Source organism: Gallus gallus, chromosome 2 (assembly GCF_016699485.2).
Source record: "Gallus gallus isolate bGalGal1 chromosome 2, bGalGal1.mat.broiler.GRCg7b, whole genome shotgun sequence".
NCBI lineage: Eukaryota > Metazoa > Chordata > Aves > Galliformes > Phasianidae > Gallus > Gallus gallus.
The window spans coordinates 130,573,502-130,591,554 of record NC_052533.1 but is presented as its reverse complement, the minus strand read 5'-3'; the positions used below and the strand labels follow the sequence as shown (position 1 = coordinate 130,591,554).

General features: G+C 36.9%; 2 protein-coding genes across 30 annotated transcripts in view; one reads left to right on the top strand and one right to left on the bottom strand.

Moving 5' to 3' along the window:
• The first annotated feature begins 647 nt into the window (after nucleotides 1-647).
• On the top strand, nucleotides 648-7,121 carry ABRA (actin binding Rho activating protein). The gene is made up of 2 exons (XM_428503.8): nucleotides 648-1,442; nucleotides 5,390-7,121. The coding sequence occupies exons 1-2, from the start codon at nucleotides 709-711 to the stop codon at nucleotides 5,865-5,867; spliced, it is 1,212 nt and encodes a 403-aa protein (XP_428503.4). The 5' UTR covers nucleotides 648-708; the 3' UTR covers nucleotides 5,868-7,121.
• Nucleotides 7,122-11,094: 3,973 nt separating this feature from the next.
• OXR1 (oxidation resistance 1) overlaps nucleotides 11,095-18,053 on the bottom strand; it is a 245,380-nt gene continuing 238,421 nt past the window's right edge. For 27 of the 29 annotated variants that reach the window (XM_046928711.1, XM_046928728.1, XM_046928745.1 and 24 more), the window contains 3 exons: nucleotides 14,427-14,522; nucleotides 13,789-13,862; nucleotides 11,095-13,086 (listed from right to left, as the gene is read on the bottom strand). In XM_046928711.1, coding sequence (XP_046784667.1) covers nucleotides 12,951-13,086; nucleotides 13,789-13,862; nucleotides 14,427-14,522 — 306 coding nt within the window. In that variant the 3' untranslated portion in view covers nucleotides 11,095-12,950. Of the gene's footprint in view, nucleotides 13,087-13,788; nucleotides 13,863-14,426; nucleotides 14,523-18,053 lie in introns of those variants that run through there. The other 2 variants (XR_005857266.2, XR_005857267.2) reach the window with 1 other exon arrangement.

Sequence of the window (18,053 nt, the reverse complement as noted above, 5' to 3'; positions counted from 1 at the left end):
CTCCCCTCAGCTCCTCTGCTCTGGGCCGAACAAAACAAGGGACCTCAGCACTCCTCACATCTTCCCCTGTAGACACTGTTACCATCTTTGCAGCCCTTCTCGTAGACAGACATAAGTAGATTAAAACAAAACAAAACAAAAACTTATTTTTCTTGGATATATGAGCAATAAAATGAAGTCACCTAGCATCATTTTAGAAAACACATCTAAAAATGTCTCATTCATAGCCTGCTGACACTATAGGGGAACCTTGCACTTGTGATGCTGAGTGGTCTCCTGCTCTGGTCAAAGCTGTCAGCAACTGACAGCATCTAACATGTAGCCATTTTTCAAACACTTTGTTCAATATCTTTAACCCAAGTTATGCACTTGCAGAAGACCAAAACACTCACCAACAAACTGGGAATTGAGCAGTCCCAGGGAAGAAAGCCTAAAGAAGCTGTGAATTTCTCACTGTTCTAGCACAGGCCTGTGTCACCCTGTCTACACCATGCATCATTCATCTGCTGTGATGAAATGTGATCCTGTTTTAAAAAAAGAACTCCGTCATGATGAGGATACTGTATCTTTGTGAGAAGTGTTTCACATATTTTCCATGGGCACAAACTGCTCCCGCTTCTATTTAAACGTCCGCAGCTCTCTTCGCTGGACATTACTTGCTTCAGAAAGTTCATTCAAGAGGTGTTTAGCAGAAAGCTAAACAGCAGAATGGCGGCAGACAGCAACATGGCTCCTGAAGAGAAGCCGAGCACAACTCCTGTGAAAAGAGCTGTCCACAAGATCCGAACCGCCAGCCTTGTCTTCAGCTTGGCCCGAGGCTGGCAGCAGTGGGCAAGTGACCGCAATTTAAAGCAAGCCCAAGAACCCCCTGGATGGGTCCCCAGTGCAGGAGATGTATCAGCTCAGCCAGCGCAAGAAAGACACTTTGAGAAATGGCCAGTTCCATCTACCAAGAGGGACCAAAGAAAAGACGATGAAAAACCCTCAGCAAATGCATCAGTGACAACAGGAGATGCAGAAAATAAATCAAGAGAATCTGATGAAGCCCTTAATAAGGTCAACATTAAAAGCAAAGAGGTGCTGAAAACCGTTGTAAGTAAAGCCTATGAACGAGCAAGTGATGTTAGCCTCCTCAGTGGCAGATATGAGAACAACGACAGCAGCTCAGAGACAATCAACTTCAAAGAAGAATTAAATGGTATTGACAAAATTCTTAATGGGAAATTATCTCCCACTATAAGGAGAAAGTGTTCAAACAGAGTATCAGACCTGATCAAGGGCTATAAAGAGGACAAATTAGGAACTAGGGAAGAACTGCTGCTGAAGCACCATGATGACAGCATGGATGCAGAAGACAGTGGCTATGGGGAAGCAGAAGACAGACTTGAGCCAGAGGACAATGGCCGAGAGGTGACCCCTGTGAAGATTAAACAACCATCTCTGTAAGTAAAACACCTTTGTTACAGTATCAGGAATAGTCAGATCAGCAGGCCATGATGCTAAGGTGATTTCTTGAGAGAGAAAGGAAATGAGATCAGGACAAAAAAATAATTCACAGGACGTGGTCAAAGAGAAAGTATTATCTTGAATGAAAAAGAAAGTGAAGCAAAACAACCAACCAACCCAAAACAACCTATCCAGAAAACCATTCACATATCTATGTTTAAGTGGCTTAATCCTTGGTAACATCTGACTACAGACTCAGGTTTCATGGACTATACACATTAGAGAAGTGGAAAGTTATATTTAGGAAATGTTGTTAAATTTGACACTAGATTTATTGGTTCATCTAAGCCATTACTTATTTCTTAATATTTTAGTTCGTATTTCAGATTAACATTTTGTTCCACATCAAGAACCCATACCATTCATCTATTTCCGCAAATACCACGTACAAAGAAACACCCTTGAGCAAATAATACTTCCAAAGCTTATTACTTTGCTTTGTACAAACTATGAACATTCTTGGGCATAATTTGCACAGAATATCCAAAAAGAGATACCTCTGGAATTGTTATTTCTAAATACAACTTAACCAAAGCTGGGCTCACTGCTTCTCCTTGGAAGCTTTCTATGGATTTGGAATTCACCAGCTCAAAGAATGGGAACTACCACAGTAGCTGGGACCCCAAATATGTATTAGAAAACATCCAGCCTGCCTCTCGTTACCAAAGAACTGATTTGAATCATGCTGTGTTATAAATGATTTATAAATCATGTTTTAAATCATTTGACAAAATGAGCTTTTGAATCACTGATAGATTCTTCAAATTCTAAGTCTCTCTACATTATCAATAGAGAAAAAAAAATGTTCACTGAACAGTGTGGAAGTTTCTGACACAAAATTTCTGGCTGGTGTGAACAAAAAGCTATAAGCAGAATCTATTACTTACAAAAGTAGTTATTGCAAGTTTCACTAAGAATTTTGAATTAAGTAGCAATTGAAATCATAGTAACAGACAGCTTTGGGAAAGACTTCTTTCAGTAAGAGGGCTATGCTTGAAGATTACTACATAACAGCAGCTTCGTTTGCAACTAGGTAATGTAATGAACAAGTAAGGCTCAGACCCAGCCTGAGGAGTGTCCCAAGACAGCTGAGGAACTGGGGTAGAATTCTTGTTTGCTTTCCCAGAGAGCTCTGGCAGAACAACCTTTCCAGAAGACAGCTACAAACAGCTGTGCTGGCGCCAGACTTGCCAGAGGGTAGCTGCCAAACTCATTCATCACGCTCTTCTCAGCAAAAGATGAAAAGGTCCACATGTCCAACGCCTCACGAGGGGAAGCAGTAGGCAGCCATTAGATACAGCACGGTTTGCCCCACTGCTCTGCTTCACAAACTCTGTGATGTTGCAGAGCATAGACAGAAGGCATGAACAAATGATCAAGCCTGAACTGTTCTGGTATATGACCTCACATCTAACTTTAAATGTGTGATGGAGGAAGGCACAGCCTCTGAGGCCACGGTGTGCCACGGCTTTGCTGAGGCCTAACTGCAGCTGGGCCAGGGCTTGGCCTAACGAGCCTGCAAGGAGGGAAGGGGCTGGCACCAGGACACTGCTTCCTGATGCTTTGCCATGTAACTCACAGGTCATCTCTCAGAAAGAACAAATGGTTAAGAATCTAACTGGAAAAGCTCTCCAGTAACCCAGAGCTTGAAAGTCTGTGGTCCCAATTGCTGGGAGAGTCTGTGCACAGCCCTTTTACAGAAATGAGCACAAAAACAAAGCATCAAAACAAAGGTTTCATACAGACCCTGGGAGGGGAGGGGATAAGTTTGCAGCATATTACCTGTAAATAACACCAATTAAAACAAATTGCTTGCTAAAAATGTTACAGTAGGGGCAAATCAGCTTTCTTTTAAACCTTACATATGTTTTCTCCATATGTCTGTTACCTGGGGGAAAACAGATAAGCACTGAAGCGAAAATGACAGAAGTAATATCCTATCACACTTACTGCTGTCCCTTCCACTGGAATCTGCAAGAGTCATTTTCTTCATTTACTATGCTTTTTTTTCTTTAAACTATTTTTATTTATTTTGTTAATAGCCTCAGAATACATTATTTCAGCCTGTTACTTTTAAGAACCTCTCAGTTGGGCTTAATCATTTTCAAAAAGCCCAAAAGTATATGGCTGTTAAAGCACATCTCCTATTTTCCACACTATATTCCAGGAAAATAACAAAGCAAAACAACATCAGTGCCACTATTTTTCCCCTTCACAACTGCATCTTCATGACTTCCAGCTGCAATGTTTACTGCAATCAGGCTGCTTCCGTCATCAAGTGAATGTTAACTTCTACAGGTTTAAGAAGTACTACTTAATTTCTGTTTAGGAGTCAAAGGGATTCAGTAGAGATGAAATTCAAAACTAAAGAGGGATTCATGCTCTTCCCCTGTAAGAAGGACAGTAGGGAATGCCGGTCATGGATGCTGTCCTGCAAGTTCAGGATGCAATCAGTATTATCACTTAGCATAACAGTAGCCTGTTAACACAGGTTACTCATTACAGTAGATTTAGGTTAAAGCTCATAATCTTCAATTTGGATCCCCAATCCATTGTTATGTGCTGCACAGACATGAAAAGAATGATTCCAGGTCCATGATAGTTTACTACATTAACTCATCAACAACTTAAGCAACAAGAAAAATTGCACTTTGGCAATTATAACTAGCAAATACATTAAAAGATTAACAATATAGATCTTCCAAACCCACACGTAGCATGATAAAAGCAAAATGATCGATATGATGGTGTTTTTCTCAGCCACTGAGAAGGCTTGAAAAGAGAAATAAAAGCTTCAGTAAGAAAAGGTGAGAATACTTGCTGGACAGCTTAAATAAAACGATGTTAAAAAGCCTTTACAGAGCTCAGCCATCTCACTCACTGGCAGATTCTCCTCTCTACACGGGGAACTGCGGATTCAGGACTTTCTCAAGAGGTCACAGTCCTTGGAAGGACAGTAGAGCAGCCTGATTCTTCTTGTGCTTTTCATCATATTGATGGCAAAGGTTATTTTTGGAGATTTTCAGTACAATTTCTCAATACAGCTAAGCCAAGCGAGTGGCAACTCCAGAACTGAAAAGAATGGTTCTGTTCTACTACATCTTCTTCTGTCCCCAGCATGAGAAGTCTGTACTTCTTGAACCAGCACTGCCAGTACTGGCAGCCTTCTGGTGCACAGACCTGAACAGGGGACATCTGTGCCATACACCCCTTTCTCAACAAGCTTAGTAGAAAGCAAAGCATGTAGCAAGTTTGCAGTGTCTTGCTAACTGTAGTTTTGTTCTGTTATTGTTAAAAATCATCAGATACTTCTAGGGTGGTTTCAGTGCAGCCTTCTGGGAACTAAAAATATTAGAAAACGAATTTCTTTGGCATAGTCACAGTTCAAAATACTCCCTAGGCGAGCTCTGTACCAACACAGCGACAGGATGTGGACAGCACAAAGACTGGCTCAGACTATCTATCTCTCACAACATGACAATGGCCACAAGAGGAAAGAGCATCCACAGTCAAGTCTGCCTGCAGCCATTCAGTGATATTGCTACACACACACATACAAATACAAAATCCATTAAGATCTCTGAAGATTAGTAGCCTCAAGTTTCTTCCAGCCTTGTATCCTTACCAGTGAGAATGTGAACTCTGGACTCAAATCTAGGCTAGAAGGTGGTACCACAGATGAAATAAAGCTATCAGTGAACTTGCTTTACAGTGCCAACTGAAATCTTGACTAGAAACTCCTAAAGAACTAGTTTAGAACTGAGGAAAACATGCCACCTGGTGGTTAGCATCTACTCTAGAAAATGATATACGTGTATATATTAATAAAGATTGGTAGCAGAATCGTAACTAAATGATGAAATACCTTTTCTGTCTCTTTCAGCATGAGCAAGCGCAGCGAAGAAAGCAGCATCAAAGCTCATAGGAAATACAGTCCTGTTAGCAGCCTGAAGAACAGATGGCAGGAATGGGCAGACCAGCACATCATAACGCAGAAGCTGAATCCGTTTAGTGAAGAATTTGACCACGAGCTGGCCATGTCCACACGCCTGCACAAAGGAGATGAAGGCTACGGCCGGCCGAAGGAAGGCACCAAAACTGCTGAAAGGGCCAAGAGAGCTGAGGCCCACATTCACAGGGAGATTAGAGATCTGTGTTTCATCATTGAAACCATGGCTAAGCCACGGCGTGATGGCAAGATCCAAGTCACTTTTGGGGAACTCTTTGAGAGATATGTTCGTATTTCAGATAAGGTTGTTGGGATTCTCATGAGAGCCAGGAAACATGGGCTGGTGGACTTTGAGGGAGAAATGTTATGGCAAGGAAGGGATGACAATGTTGTAATTACTTTATTAAAATAAGCATGCTCCAAGAGCAATGTGCCTTGGAAAACCTCATTTTTCCATTGCTATTAGCTTTCACACATTCAGAATATAAGATTCTTTCCAGGCCATGGACAGAAAAGACATTGAGCATTTTTCTAAATACAAGCTTTATAACTGTTGCATGATAAATGTAAGCATCCAAATGGATTTTTTTCTACATCAGGAGAGCTTGCCAGGACACTTCAGTTAATTACTATACACACAATAATTAAGAAAAAAAGAAAAAAAAAAAAAAACATGAGCAGATGAATATAGAAACTTGTAGTAATACAAATGGCTACAAATGAATTCCATTTTTTTAAACTTATTCTTACATTCAAATTCCTCTCAACTATTTAAACAGGGAATAGAAATCACACCAGATCAGAAGAGGAATGATGATCTCAACTCAGACCAAATTTTTGACCTTATGTGCATATTTCCTAACTAATCTATTTAAATGCCTGTTAAAAAGGTTTATTTGTATACAATCAAGGATGCCAAATTTGTTTCTTTTATAAATAAGCAAATACTACTGCAGTGACAGCTACCACCAATTTTCTCTTAGATATCACAGAAACTAAGACAAATCTTTTATACGCGAGAATTTTTTTATTTAATATATTTATATAATTTATTAAATGTTTTCATTTTTAGTTGTATTCTATTTTGTGGCTTCTGGCCATCAGCCATAAAGCACAAATTGTTTAGAAGAGATAGCCCTTTAGAAAATACCTCCTATGCAAAATTGTGCAATGTATCATCTGAATAACTATGTAAATATCTTTCTTGTAAATATGGGGGAAAATAACACGCAACGTAAAAGGAATAGCCATGTAATTGTATTGATGTTTACAGTGAACAAGTGATTACATCTACTCAGACGTACTTCTATGAGAAAAGATAGAGATGCAGTGTTCTCCAGACCTGAAATCAACTGACTTCAGGGGGAAGTGGTGTTGTGCAATACCCAAAACCACCAGCCTAATTCTACAGTATTTCTTGCTTTAATTATTCTGACATCGCTGAAATAATGTATTTCAGGAGGGGATGCTGAAGAGAAATATATCCCGATGAACAAATACTCTAATGTCCAAAAACCGTTTGCCTTTTACACGAATCTGAGAACTCTGGAAGGTTTATATTGCTTATTCGATTAGATGGATCACAATGTCACCAGACTACTACTGTGGAAAAACAAAACAGAACAAACAAATAAACAAATAAAAAACCCCTATGCTGTTAAAAACATACTTTCTATGCAAAGCATTTATTACACAATGAGAGGCCTAGACAAATAATTTCCATAATAAGATCTCCCCCCTCCCCCGAGAAGATTCTGAATATTCAAACTGAAAGAGCAAATATTTTCCTGCAGAAGGTTGCATGAAGACCCTGACTGTCATCAAACAAGCACTGCTAACATATCATAAGACTACAGGTACTCCACTTTGAACCTCCAAGGAACATACGAGTTATAAGAAAAGGTTACTATGTGTTTATTGAAAGTTGGCATAAAATAGTATTTTAGGCTCAGTTACGTGTTGTGAATATAAGGAAGAAAAAACATTACTAGAAGAATTCAATAGCACTTCTTTTAGCATTTATAGTCTCTCGAGATCTCTCGGACTACTCAAATAGATCTGCAAAACGGACTTCAAAATGTAATATTTAGATATTGGCATATTCTTGCCTTACCCTTACAGCTTTCTAAACTGTTTTCAGAAAGTCTGCTTATCAAAGGAATATACGAATTATAAATAAAATATTTCTTTTCTAGTGTTTGGGAGAAGGAACCAAATAAATACATGTTCATCCTAAAACAGCAATAGGTTACTTTGAAGTACAAGTACCTTCTCCTGTTTACAGACTGTTAAAGTATTTTCCTATGGAGATTTCTCTATCCAAAGCATCAGAAGATTTCAAGGAACATGGAGACAGTTGGAATATTAGATACTTGTACAAAGAATACATCCCCAAGGTAGAACAGGTTGTCCAGAGGCCGAGGGGTCTCTTCATTGGAGACCTTCAGAAGTGATGTGCGCATGGGCCTGGGCCCGTCAACCTCACCTATGCTATGATTCTGTGAAATGTTAATTGAATCACATCATATTTCTGATCACAAGAAATTCCATCCTATTATAAGACAACACAACAGAGATTAGCTTCATCATAGATACTTTTTTCAGTGTTAGCCTCATGTGTAATTTAAAGCCCAAGAGCACCTCATCACCATGTATGGAATTATATGCATTTTCCTTCATTCAGTGCCCTTAGACAGTAGAAAAAAATGTATTTTTGTACTGAAACTTAAACATGGCATGCCACCAAGTGCATTTCAATATATGCATAGTTACGGCATGTAGTAAGAACAGGTGCTTTGATATAAAGTCTATACTGCACCTCCAGGGAAACATCCGGAATAATCTGGTGTACTGATGAAGTAGGAATCAGATAACCTGATCTATGCCTTAAGCCACCCAGCATCCATACAAAAACACCTTGCAGAAACTGTAAACTAGTTTTTCACCACTTCCACCTGTTCAACAGGGATATGGAAGCTGGAGAAGCTCTTACGCTTCTACTTGTTGAAGGCTGCTTTCAGTGAAGAAATTGTTAAATAAAAAGCAGCAATTATTTCTATGAATTTTTCCTCACATAACAGCCATCTACATGAAAGCCACCTCTGCTTTGCTGCACCTCAACTGGCAAAAAGAGGCTGAGGTGACTGCATCACAAGCAGATGTAGGTCTCTGACCTTTAAGTACTCTCCCCTTATACAGCGAATTGAGACATACATCTGACCTGGACTCAAGATATTCATTTCCAATTGGATTAAAAAAAAAATCACATAAGTAATATGACTAATATTTGCCTAACACTGTCTCCCATCATTTAACTTCTTGCAAAAGGCATGACACAAAGCTATCTAGAACATACAAATTCAGTACTTCTCTTGCATGAAAACTGTAAATACCAACAATTACTGACATACGCAAGTGTCTTATGTTAAGTGTTTCATTAGAAAGTATTTACATACATTTTGACAAATTTCTGTGCTGATCTGAAGATCTGAAGAAAATAAAGCTGAACTCATAAAAAAAATTGAATACTCCATAATTCTCCCAGTGTAACTCTTCTAATATATTACAATTGTTACTAGCAGGATCTCTGCTGAATTTAAATATTCAACATAAATTCTAGATAGTAAGATAGGAGTCAGAAACTCCCTGATTGAAGTAGTCTTGGTAAATTTTATGACTTGTTTTCCTATTTCTGACTTGCTTCAAAAAGAGTTTCTCAAACTGACTGTGAGATGCTAACGTTTCCACAACCATCAGCCTTTCACATGAAGAGTGTACAACACAGTTACTGTCATGGTAGCTTACAGCTGCGCATTTTCCAAATAAATCTATTTACCTATCATTTTTTCTTTACTCGAAATGTCCTTCTAGTAAAAAAAACTCCTCCCTTATTCTTCTGTTTGATGTTTATGTTGCTGTTTTAAGTGTTGTGCTATGAAAATAAAGTGCCTTCCCTGGTATCAAAAAACTTGCCTTCTCTCCTGTAAGATCCTTAAGCTTTGTATTTCTTCTTCTTTGGAATGTAGCTTTCATGCTTAAATGGAATTTGTATCAAAGTAAGTTTGTTTTTCACATCTTTGTGTTCTTTCTTGCAACAGTTGATACAGTTGCTTTGAGAGAGTGGATGATTTAGTGGATGCCATCCCATCCACTGCAAATTAGCTCCCTCCTCCATGGCAGCAATTCCTTCTTTAAAACATTCTTTTAGAGCCAGAGTTCAGTATTACAGAGCACTTTTTTTAAAGTTAGGCTACTGAAATAAAATCAGCAGTAGTAGAAAGTATATTTGCAGTGAGATGTTACCATTGATCAAAGAATAGTATGGACAAGCTGTTGGTAAGTATTCCAGGTATTTCACTAAAACGTCAAGCCAGTCAATGAATAAATCCAGGTGCAGTATACTGAGACACAGTTTCCTAGCACAAAGCTCTTTCAAAACGTAGCTCACAGTGCCTTCAACATATGTCAAAGATCAATTCTAAAGAATAACAGAATAAAATCTTGCCAGGAAAGACAGAAAGGAATCACACTGTAAAAATTCCTATTGAATCAGGAGGAGGAGGTACATGAATAGTTATAAAGTCTTTTATATGTATCATATAGAAGTCGTAACTGCACTTTTAATTAAGAAAATTCATGGTCATTCATTACTAGATATATCTAACTATACTCATTTATACTTCAACTCAAATTAATTTCTTCTTTAATTTCACATTTATGCAAATACAATTGCTGTTGTACTGCTTATTATACTGTTTTTTTATTTCACTATGAGCCTTTTTCCAATACTCGTTCAAGATACAAACATTTCAGCAATTTGATTTGCTGTGCTTTTGTCTTTAAAGAACTAAACTCTAAAAAATTACTTCTTTACAGCAGGTTTTAAAATCTAACATGAGGTTTATTTGCAATACGGAACTTGGATAGAGACTGAGCACTTGAGTCAGTGTATTACGCCAGCAAGGATAATGTAAAGCTTTTATTGTTTTCTTGAAAATGGCTGACAGCAGCGTATTTCAATCTCACCACTTCCCATTGGGCTTTCCAAAATGAAAAAAAATTGAAGGGGGACCACCCTGAAAGTCTCTCTTTTACCCCCCCCCCCCCCCCCCGAATATTTCAGGTGTGTTCTATGCAATCTTATGCATGCAGCAGATGAACAAGCAGCAGTTCAGGCATGGAAAGAGGGGATCTGGCTCAACCAGTATTGCCTTCTGAATCAATATTGCCTCACAGGGCTTTACAGAAATGTAGACTGAAATTGTGTTGACAGTATTACTTAGCTGAGTTAATTGCAAAGCCAAGAACTCCAGAAGTCCCTTCTAACCCCTACAATTCTGATACTACCAGTAGCCATTTCTCTTCTGATGTTACTAGAAAGGACATTAAGAAAGGTACAGATTCCTGATAAAACAAAACCAGCTGCATTTATGTTTGTTCCCCCTCTTCCACACTCTTGCAGCATTTGACCAGACATTTTCTAAATACTTATCGCACATCAAAAGAGTAAGAAATGACCATTAGTGCTTAAGGGTGAGCAACTGAATTCTATGCATCCATTGAAGTTGAGCAAGTAACAATAATAACCCACATTTGTGCTTCTAAGTGTACTCCAACTTCTAAATAAACCCCAACTCAAGTTTATTTTTACATAGATTTAGATTTATTTGCTATACATCACTGTGACTGTATTTAAAATCCATTACAGGATTCTCTTTTTGCAATGATCAGTCTTAACTCCACAAAGACAATAATACTGCTGTGGAAGACCAAAGGGAGAAAAGCCATTTTAGTTTATTTACACTTCCTTATTTTGTAAACATTTAGTCTACACATTGTACTAAGTTCTAATAAGGATAAAGAGCTATACACAGAGACAGGAAACAAAGCCCTGTATTTCTATTCATATAGAGCATTAGCATATTATAAGATGAACCATCTGCCCTTTCTCATTACCATAGCAGTAAACTGTCTTCAAATAAGTTTTTAAAACTTTCCAAATATCTAAATATTTTGAAATATACAACTACATCTACTTAAGCCAACTTATTTGGCCTTTATTCCATTTCTAGAATAATTTAAAGTGCTATAAGCAACCCGTCAATCAACACTTTTCTATAATAACAAAACTACTTTAAACATTAATTTACAAGATAATATACAATGTTTATCTGAAATAGCTGAAATTTCAGCACAAAGTCAGTCACTGTCACACTTAACAGCAATTTTTTTCTTTTTTTTTCTTTTTTACCTTTTTTGCAGAACATAGAATAAAAGCTTTTAAACAAACAATTTTGTTGAGCTGTTATTGCCACAATGGCTTATCAATTTTCCTACAAAAGTGGACAAGAGCTACTGGAACTGTGTACTAGTCTGTCATTTTTTGAGGTCACATGACAGTAAGTTTGCATATTCCACAAGTCTACTGAATTACAATATTGTCTACCTATGGTACATTGTCTCATTTTAATCAGAGCTGGTGCTAACTGTAAATTTACAACATAGACCCACTCAAAACATCACAATTATTTTTTCTTTGGACAGGAATAAGCTATATTCTTGGAGTTGATGTGCTACACGGCTACAACAGTAAAACAGTATATATCTGACACTATGTTGAAAGATGCATTTGTTTCATAATCTTTGTACTTTTAATGCCCTACTATAGCTACAAATTGTCTTGAGTTTCACTTGCCTTAGCCTTTTAGTTTTGTGGAACTATTACATTCTTACATTCCCTTGTTATTTTCTAAGTCTTTGCCATGTAGCTCAATATTGTCAGTAATTGTCCCAAACCTGCAGATCATTAACAGCATGTGTAAACCACTAATACAGTCATCATGCAGCTAAAACACATTGTTTAAGTCACTTTCTTAATGTGAAAAAAAAGAAAAACCAAAACAAGTGGCACTGTTGACTTTGGATATCTTTTAACTCAACCATGAGCGTACTAGTATGTGTCAAAGGAGGAATGCTAGGCTTCTCATCTGTGGCACCATAATAATATATCCATCCTTGGTCCAGACCAATCACTGCAGTACTACTTCCAAGTACCTACACGCAGCTTTCTACTTCCGTAGGATCATAGAGGGCAACTTCATTCACAGATAAAATTTAAATACAAAAATAATAACCTATATTCAATGAAGCAGCCCCCAGCAGGATTACAGAAAGATGTGTGTGGGAAACCTGGGAGGCAACTGTAAAAAGGATGATAAAGTTCCATAGACTGCAAGGATCGAAGTAACTGATGTTCTTTTTCAGTCCACAGTCTGTATTTTGCGTTTCTACAGCTTCAAAAAAGTAAGACAGCATATTACAGACAAGGAAGCATGGAATAAGTCCACTACCGCAAAATAACTAAGTGGCCATGCTGAAAACTACAAAAAAAAAAAAAGGTAAACTGGTGCATTATATTGCTCATAGGGATTTCAAGCTGCTTTGATTAATTTCAGGTTTGGGACAATACCCTGTAGAAACAGTTTTCATTTACAACTCATTCAAAAGCCCAAATTTCTATGTCTTGAATAATGAAGTCTTCTCTCTTAGAAAGCGTATGGTTCCCAAATGTTTTACATGAATGACTTCTTCCATGGTAGAGATCCCCATCGAGCCAAAGAGCAAATTCCCCACTGCAAGACAGACAACATATTAAAGCAAAAAATTGAGGGAGTTAACATCAAACTTTTGAATGCATTTTTTTTTCCTCATTCATAATTTAGAAACAAACAAACAAAAAATCATAGAATTCTTTTTCAACACAAGTACTGCCTAGCTGTTGATAAATTTAAAGCTGCAAAGATTTTTCCTCCTTATTTCGGGAATACTTTTTCCTGAATAATCAGAATGAAAAGTTAACCAGAACTCTGCAGCTTTCAGTCCCTTCATTTTGTATTAAGAATCTGGCATAATAGTAGTGAGAAGAATGCTGAAAGAAGGAATGAGACATCATTATTTCCTGAAGATGCTCACATGTCTTGGGATAGTACAATTTACATTCAAGCTCCTTCTAGCTGTAGGTATTTCTTACATTCACATGCCATCAGAAACTTAAGTAACTTGTGTCCATCTGGAGTATACCAGGAGACATGTAATTAGAGCATACAGGGTGTGATAGCCTTCTATGGTTGAAACTTGGTGTCAACTGCGCTGATGACAGAAGTCCGAAGTCTACTAGACATTACAAGTTAAGCATAAGACATACTAAATCATTCTCAAATGATAACTTTTGAGCACTGAGATGTCAAATTGAAATAAATTCTGAATTCTTTTTAAAAGGTACAAAGATGCACACAGACAGCTGAGATTCTTCCTAATGACAAATTATAACCCACCCTCCTCCACCAAAAGCAAGGGAATCCATGTCGCCTTTGATGAAGAACATGTTGTCTCCTGTCCATTTGAAAACCTAATAAAAAAACAGACCAAAAATACATAATATAGTAATATGAAAATAAGTAATCTTTCTATTTAGACATAAGGACAACCAAACACCAACAAAGATATTAAATGGTAATTTAATGAAGTTATAAAATGTAACCAGAGAAATTCTGGAAACAGGTATATGCAGACACAGAAATAGTACTAAATTCTCCTTAAGTTTCATACTATTTAAATAACACCACTCTAAAGTAACTCTTCCTTTAGCACTAACGCTTCAATGAAAAATTAAAAAAAATACACTTAAGAGAAAAGCTTTAAAATGAAGTCACTTTCAACTTTTCAGACAGACATCTGGCGTAATTTTAAATGATAGAAAAATATTCAGAATAGCACAGTCAGTTTCACTATGCAAACACTACATTTACTGCACACTGATTCTGTGGAAAAGCTCATATGGTGGTATTTCCTATGCCAGCTCCTAGAATTTTTCTGATTTACTTAAACTTACTCAGATAGTATCTTAAGAGATAATGCATATGGAAGGTTGGGAAGTAGGAAGATCAATGCATAGCAAGTTATAGCTTCTTACCTCAAAATCTGGAGAAAAAGTGAACAGAAAGGTCTCCCCAGTGCCATAAAATCCGTCACTCACTTTAAATGGTTCCGATGCTAGCGCACCAAAAATCTGTAAGCAAACATGAAAGAAAATACTTAAAGACTATAGAGCATCTGAGGGTCTCTAATGATTGGTAATAACAGATAAACAGATCAGTCAGATTGTAAATGTTACCAGATTTTTAGTTTAACACAGGAGTATAAACCTTCCATATTATCATGCTTCTGAGTGCACTGATTTACACTGTGGTATGCAGCAGTACACACGGAAGAGGACTTCCGCTCACTCAGAAGTCGACATAAAAATCAAAGGGATAAAAACTAAATTCGGAAATTCTCAGAAAGAATATACATACTTAAAAACTTAGTGTTCTGTTACTTCAAGCGTACTTCCTCTTTCACTTCAGCTATGATACTTCCAGCAACTTCATAGCTGAAACTGAGTTTTATTCTTTGTGCAACTTATTCCTTCTAAACCAAATAAGCTAGCAACAGTTGTCCTGTCTTACAGTAGAAACTGACTTAAACTGAAGCCTTTTTAGACAGTAAAAAAATACAATGAATATTTAGCAATAAGAACATTCCAACAGTAGTTAAAAGAATGTCTGAGAACTGACCATTAGATTTAAAAAATTTGATTTAAACACTATTAATTTCTCAAAAAAAAAGAATAAATAGAAAAACACCTGTCATAACTATGCAAAAATCAAGTGCACTTCACAAAGCACCGAATTAGTATTTCTGTTGCTAGCAGGAAACTTGTTTCAACATCTATGAGAGCAGAACAGATGCAAACACCAAAGCAGTCCAATCATCTCATTGGTTTATATAAGAGGAAATGAAAAAAAGTCTGTATTTTTTATTTCTGTTACACAGTGTATCTTAGAGAAGCAAAGCACTGATGAGAGTGAGGCACTGAAGCTCACGTCCTGAACATACATCTTATGTTCAGGATGTAAAACAAACTGTTTTTTCTGCCCATCCTAAGAAGCTGCAGAACCAACAGACAGGTTTTCCAAGCACTCCGTTCCACACTGAGCTCTATAGTAGTCATTAAGAAACATGAAACAATATGAGCAGGAACTAAGTTACAAATTTCAGAGCAGGAACTCAAGGATTATATACAGCTAACAAGCACCTATTTAAGACTGTTTTAAAGTTGGCTCAATTATAAATTATTAGTTCAGATCAACTTGCTCTTATAAAATCCATTTATTTCTTAGCAATTTTACATGGTCCAGGAAAATTCTTGTTCAGAAGCTTCATAATTCCAGTTGAAATAAACAGCCAAAAGCAACAAAACATCCCCCTCCACTCAATACACAGTCTTCCACTGGCCATTTACGAGACAATATTTCCTATTCTTTAGAAGACTATCAGAGAGAGTTTTCTTTGAAAAGTCCTGACAATGCACATCAGACTGTGCCTTAAGTCTGACTGAGAGCAATCATGACGTTTTCTGAATCCTTTTGGTTGAATTCATACACTGATCTCCTGCAATCAGTGTAGACATCCCAATATTATGGAGCAGAAGAGAAGTAATATTTACATGCTGAACTTCCTTAATGCCATAGCATCCAAAGAAACCTCCTCATTTTTTAAGAATGTTGCTACGTTGAACAGACACCTTACCTTGGGCAATACTTGTGAGCAATACTTACATGCTAAAATAAGATTCTTTGTAAGAATACAAATTACTTTAAACTTACTTAGCAAGCAGATGAAATAAAGTATTATAGTCAGCTAAGCGCACTCACTTTTCAAAGACGTATACCAGTTTCAAATGTATCGTTAAACTCAGCCAGAAACCCTGAAGTTCCATGGAAAGAAGTAAGAAGTACAAATTTCTGTACCTCTGAAGTGATTTTTTTTTCCCCCCACAGTGCAAGAACGTGGAAGAAATTTCAGTGCAAGCTCATAGAAGGACTAGCTCAGTATTTCTTTGGTATAGATATGCATTTCACTAAACACACAGTAGAAAAAAATGTTTTGACAACTTCTGCATTTTTCCCACGATTTTTCCCTAGTAAGATAAAGAAACCATCAGTTATGTTTTGCTTTGTGGACAAATCAATCAAATTAGACCAAAATGAATGAATCCTTTAAATAATTTTCCTGTTGCTTTCCAGAAGAGAGTGTTTTTTTTTTTTTTTTTTTTTAATTTGGTTGGTTGTTATGAGGTAGACTTGAAGGCTTGTCATTATTTCCCAATACTAAGATCTACAGCTTTGCTTTGATAGCACAGATAGCCTCCTAGGTCAGAGAAAGTTAACATGAGAGTTAATCAAGTACAACATCTACTACAGGTGTTGTGGCAAACGGTGTGCAAAACATGAAGAGATCAAATGGAAGGACCAAGAGAAAAAAAATAAAGGAGATGAGAAAAGTGCATCTCTCAATTCTGGCACAACAGTTAGGGAAGTGCTTTTCAGACAGAGAGAAGAAAATCAAATTAGGAATTAAACGGATCGAGAACCACTGTTAGTTGTGTGACATTAATGGAAAATCAACTGGCTTAAACAATCACACATTCAGTTCAGTGCTACGAAGACATGCAGTGCTCTCTCCCTCTGCAGCTTATGAAGATTCTGAAGTTACAGACTAAGTGATTAGAACTGCTGTTTGATTTCAGATATAAATAAAATGAAGCAGTAGTTGGTGTACTATAAAGGAATACTAACTCTGTTGACTGGTGGATGGACCACATGATCTTGGAAGTCTTTTCCAACACTGGTAATTCTATGACTCTCTAAAATTGTTTTACTAAAAAAAACCCTTGGCTTAGCTGTAATGTGTATTAAGTATGATTTCACAGAACAATTCAGATTCAATAATAATTTAAATTGACAGCAGTCAGTCACTCTAAGTTAGTACTTTGGGTACTACTGAAAAGTCTGAATAAAGGCTGGGAAAGGGGATCCTTTTACACATGGATTTACACAGTCCTAGCTAAAGACTTAATTTCTTTATAAAATCAGGTTTTCCATCAGAACTTTAAGAATGACCTTCAGAGACCACTGATCAAATATCAGAAATAAGCCTTAAAAACAAGCTATTTGACTATTCCAATCATACAATTTCTATGAGTACATCTGTTTACTAACATTTTTTATATATTTTTTTTGTTCCTTCAGCATCACAAGAAACTTAGCTCTTCAATCATCCTGACTTCATTTATGTTTTCTGACTCAACAGAATCTGGACTTCAACACAGTACCTCATTTTTACCTCATCTTTACTACCTGTTCAGCTTATTGTTAGAGATTAAAAAGTCAAATTACGTGTAATTGCTGTAGTGTATTCTATCTATTGCAGGAGTTCTGCACAAACAACTACTCTGTATTTTAAGAAGTCTAACCCAAAGTTTACCTTTCTATATGTAATCATAGGAAAGTCTAGAAATTGACTGATGTATTATGTATAAGAGATTGTTTCTAAACAGCAAAATATAAGAGATTACTTCCTTTTTGTTTTCAAGTGTACGGGATGGTAGACTGGAGCTTCAAAAATCTGGGTGTAATTCTCTGTCAAAGACCTTGTGACCTCAGAATGCATTTACTGTGTGCAGGTAATTAAACTCAAAGTATCTTTCACAGTAAAG

Coding starts and splice junctions, on each gene's coding strand:
- ABRA (XM_428503.8), top strand. CDS start 709: ATGGCGGCAGACAGCAACATGGCTCCTGAAGAGAAGCCGAGCACAACT. Junction 1,443..5,389: donor AAGATTAAACAACCATCTCT/GTAAGTAAAACA, acceptor TGTCTCTTTCAG/CATGAGCAAGCGCAGCGAAG.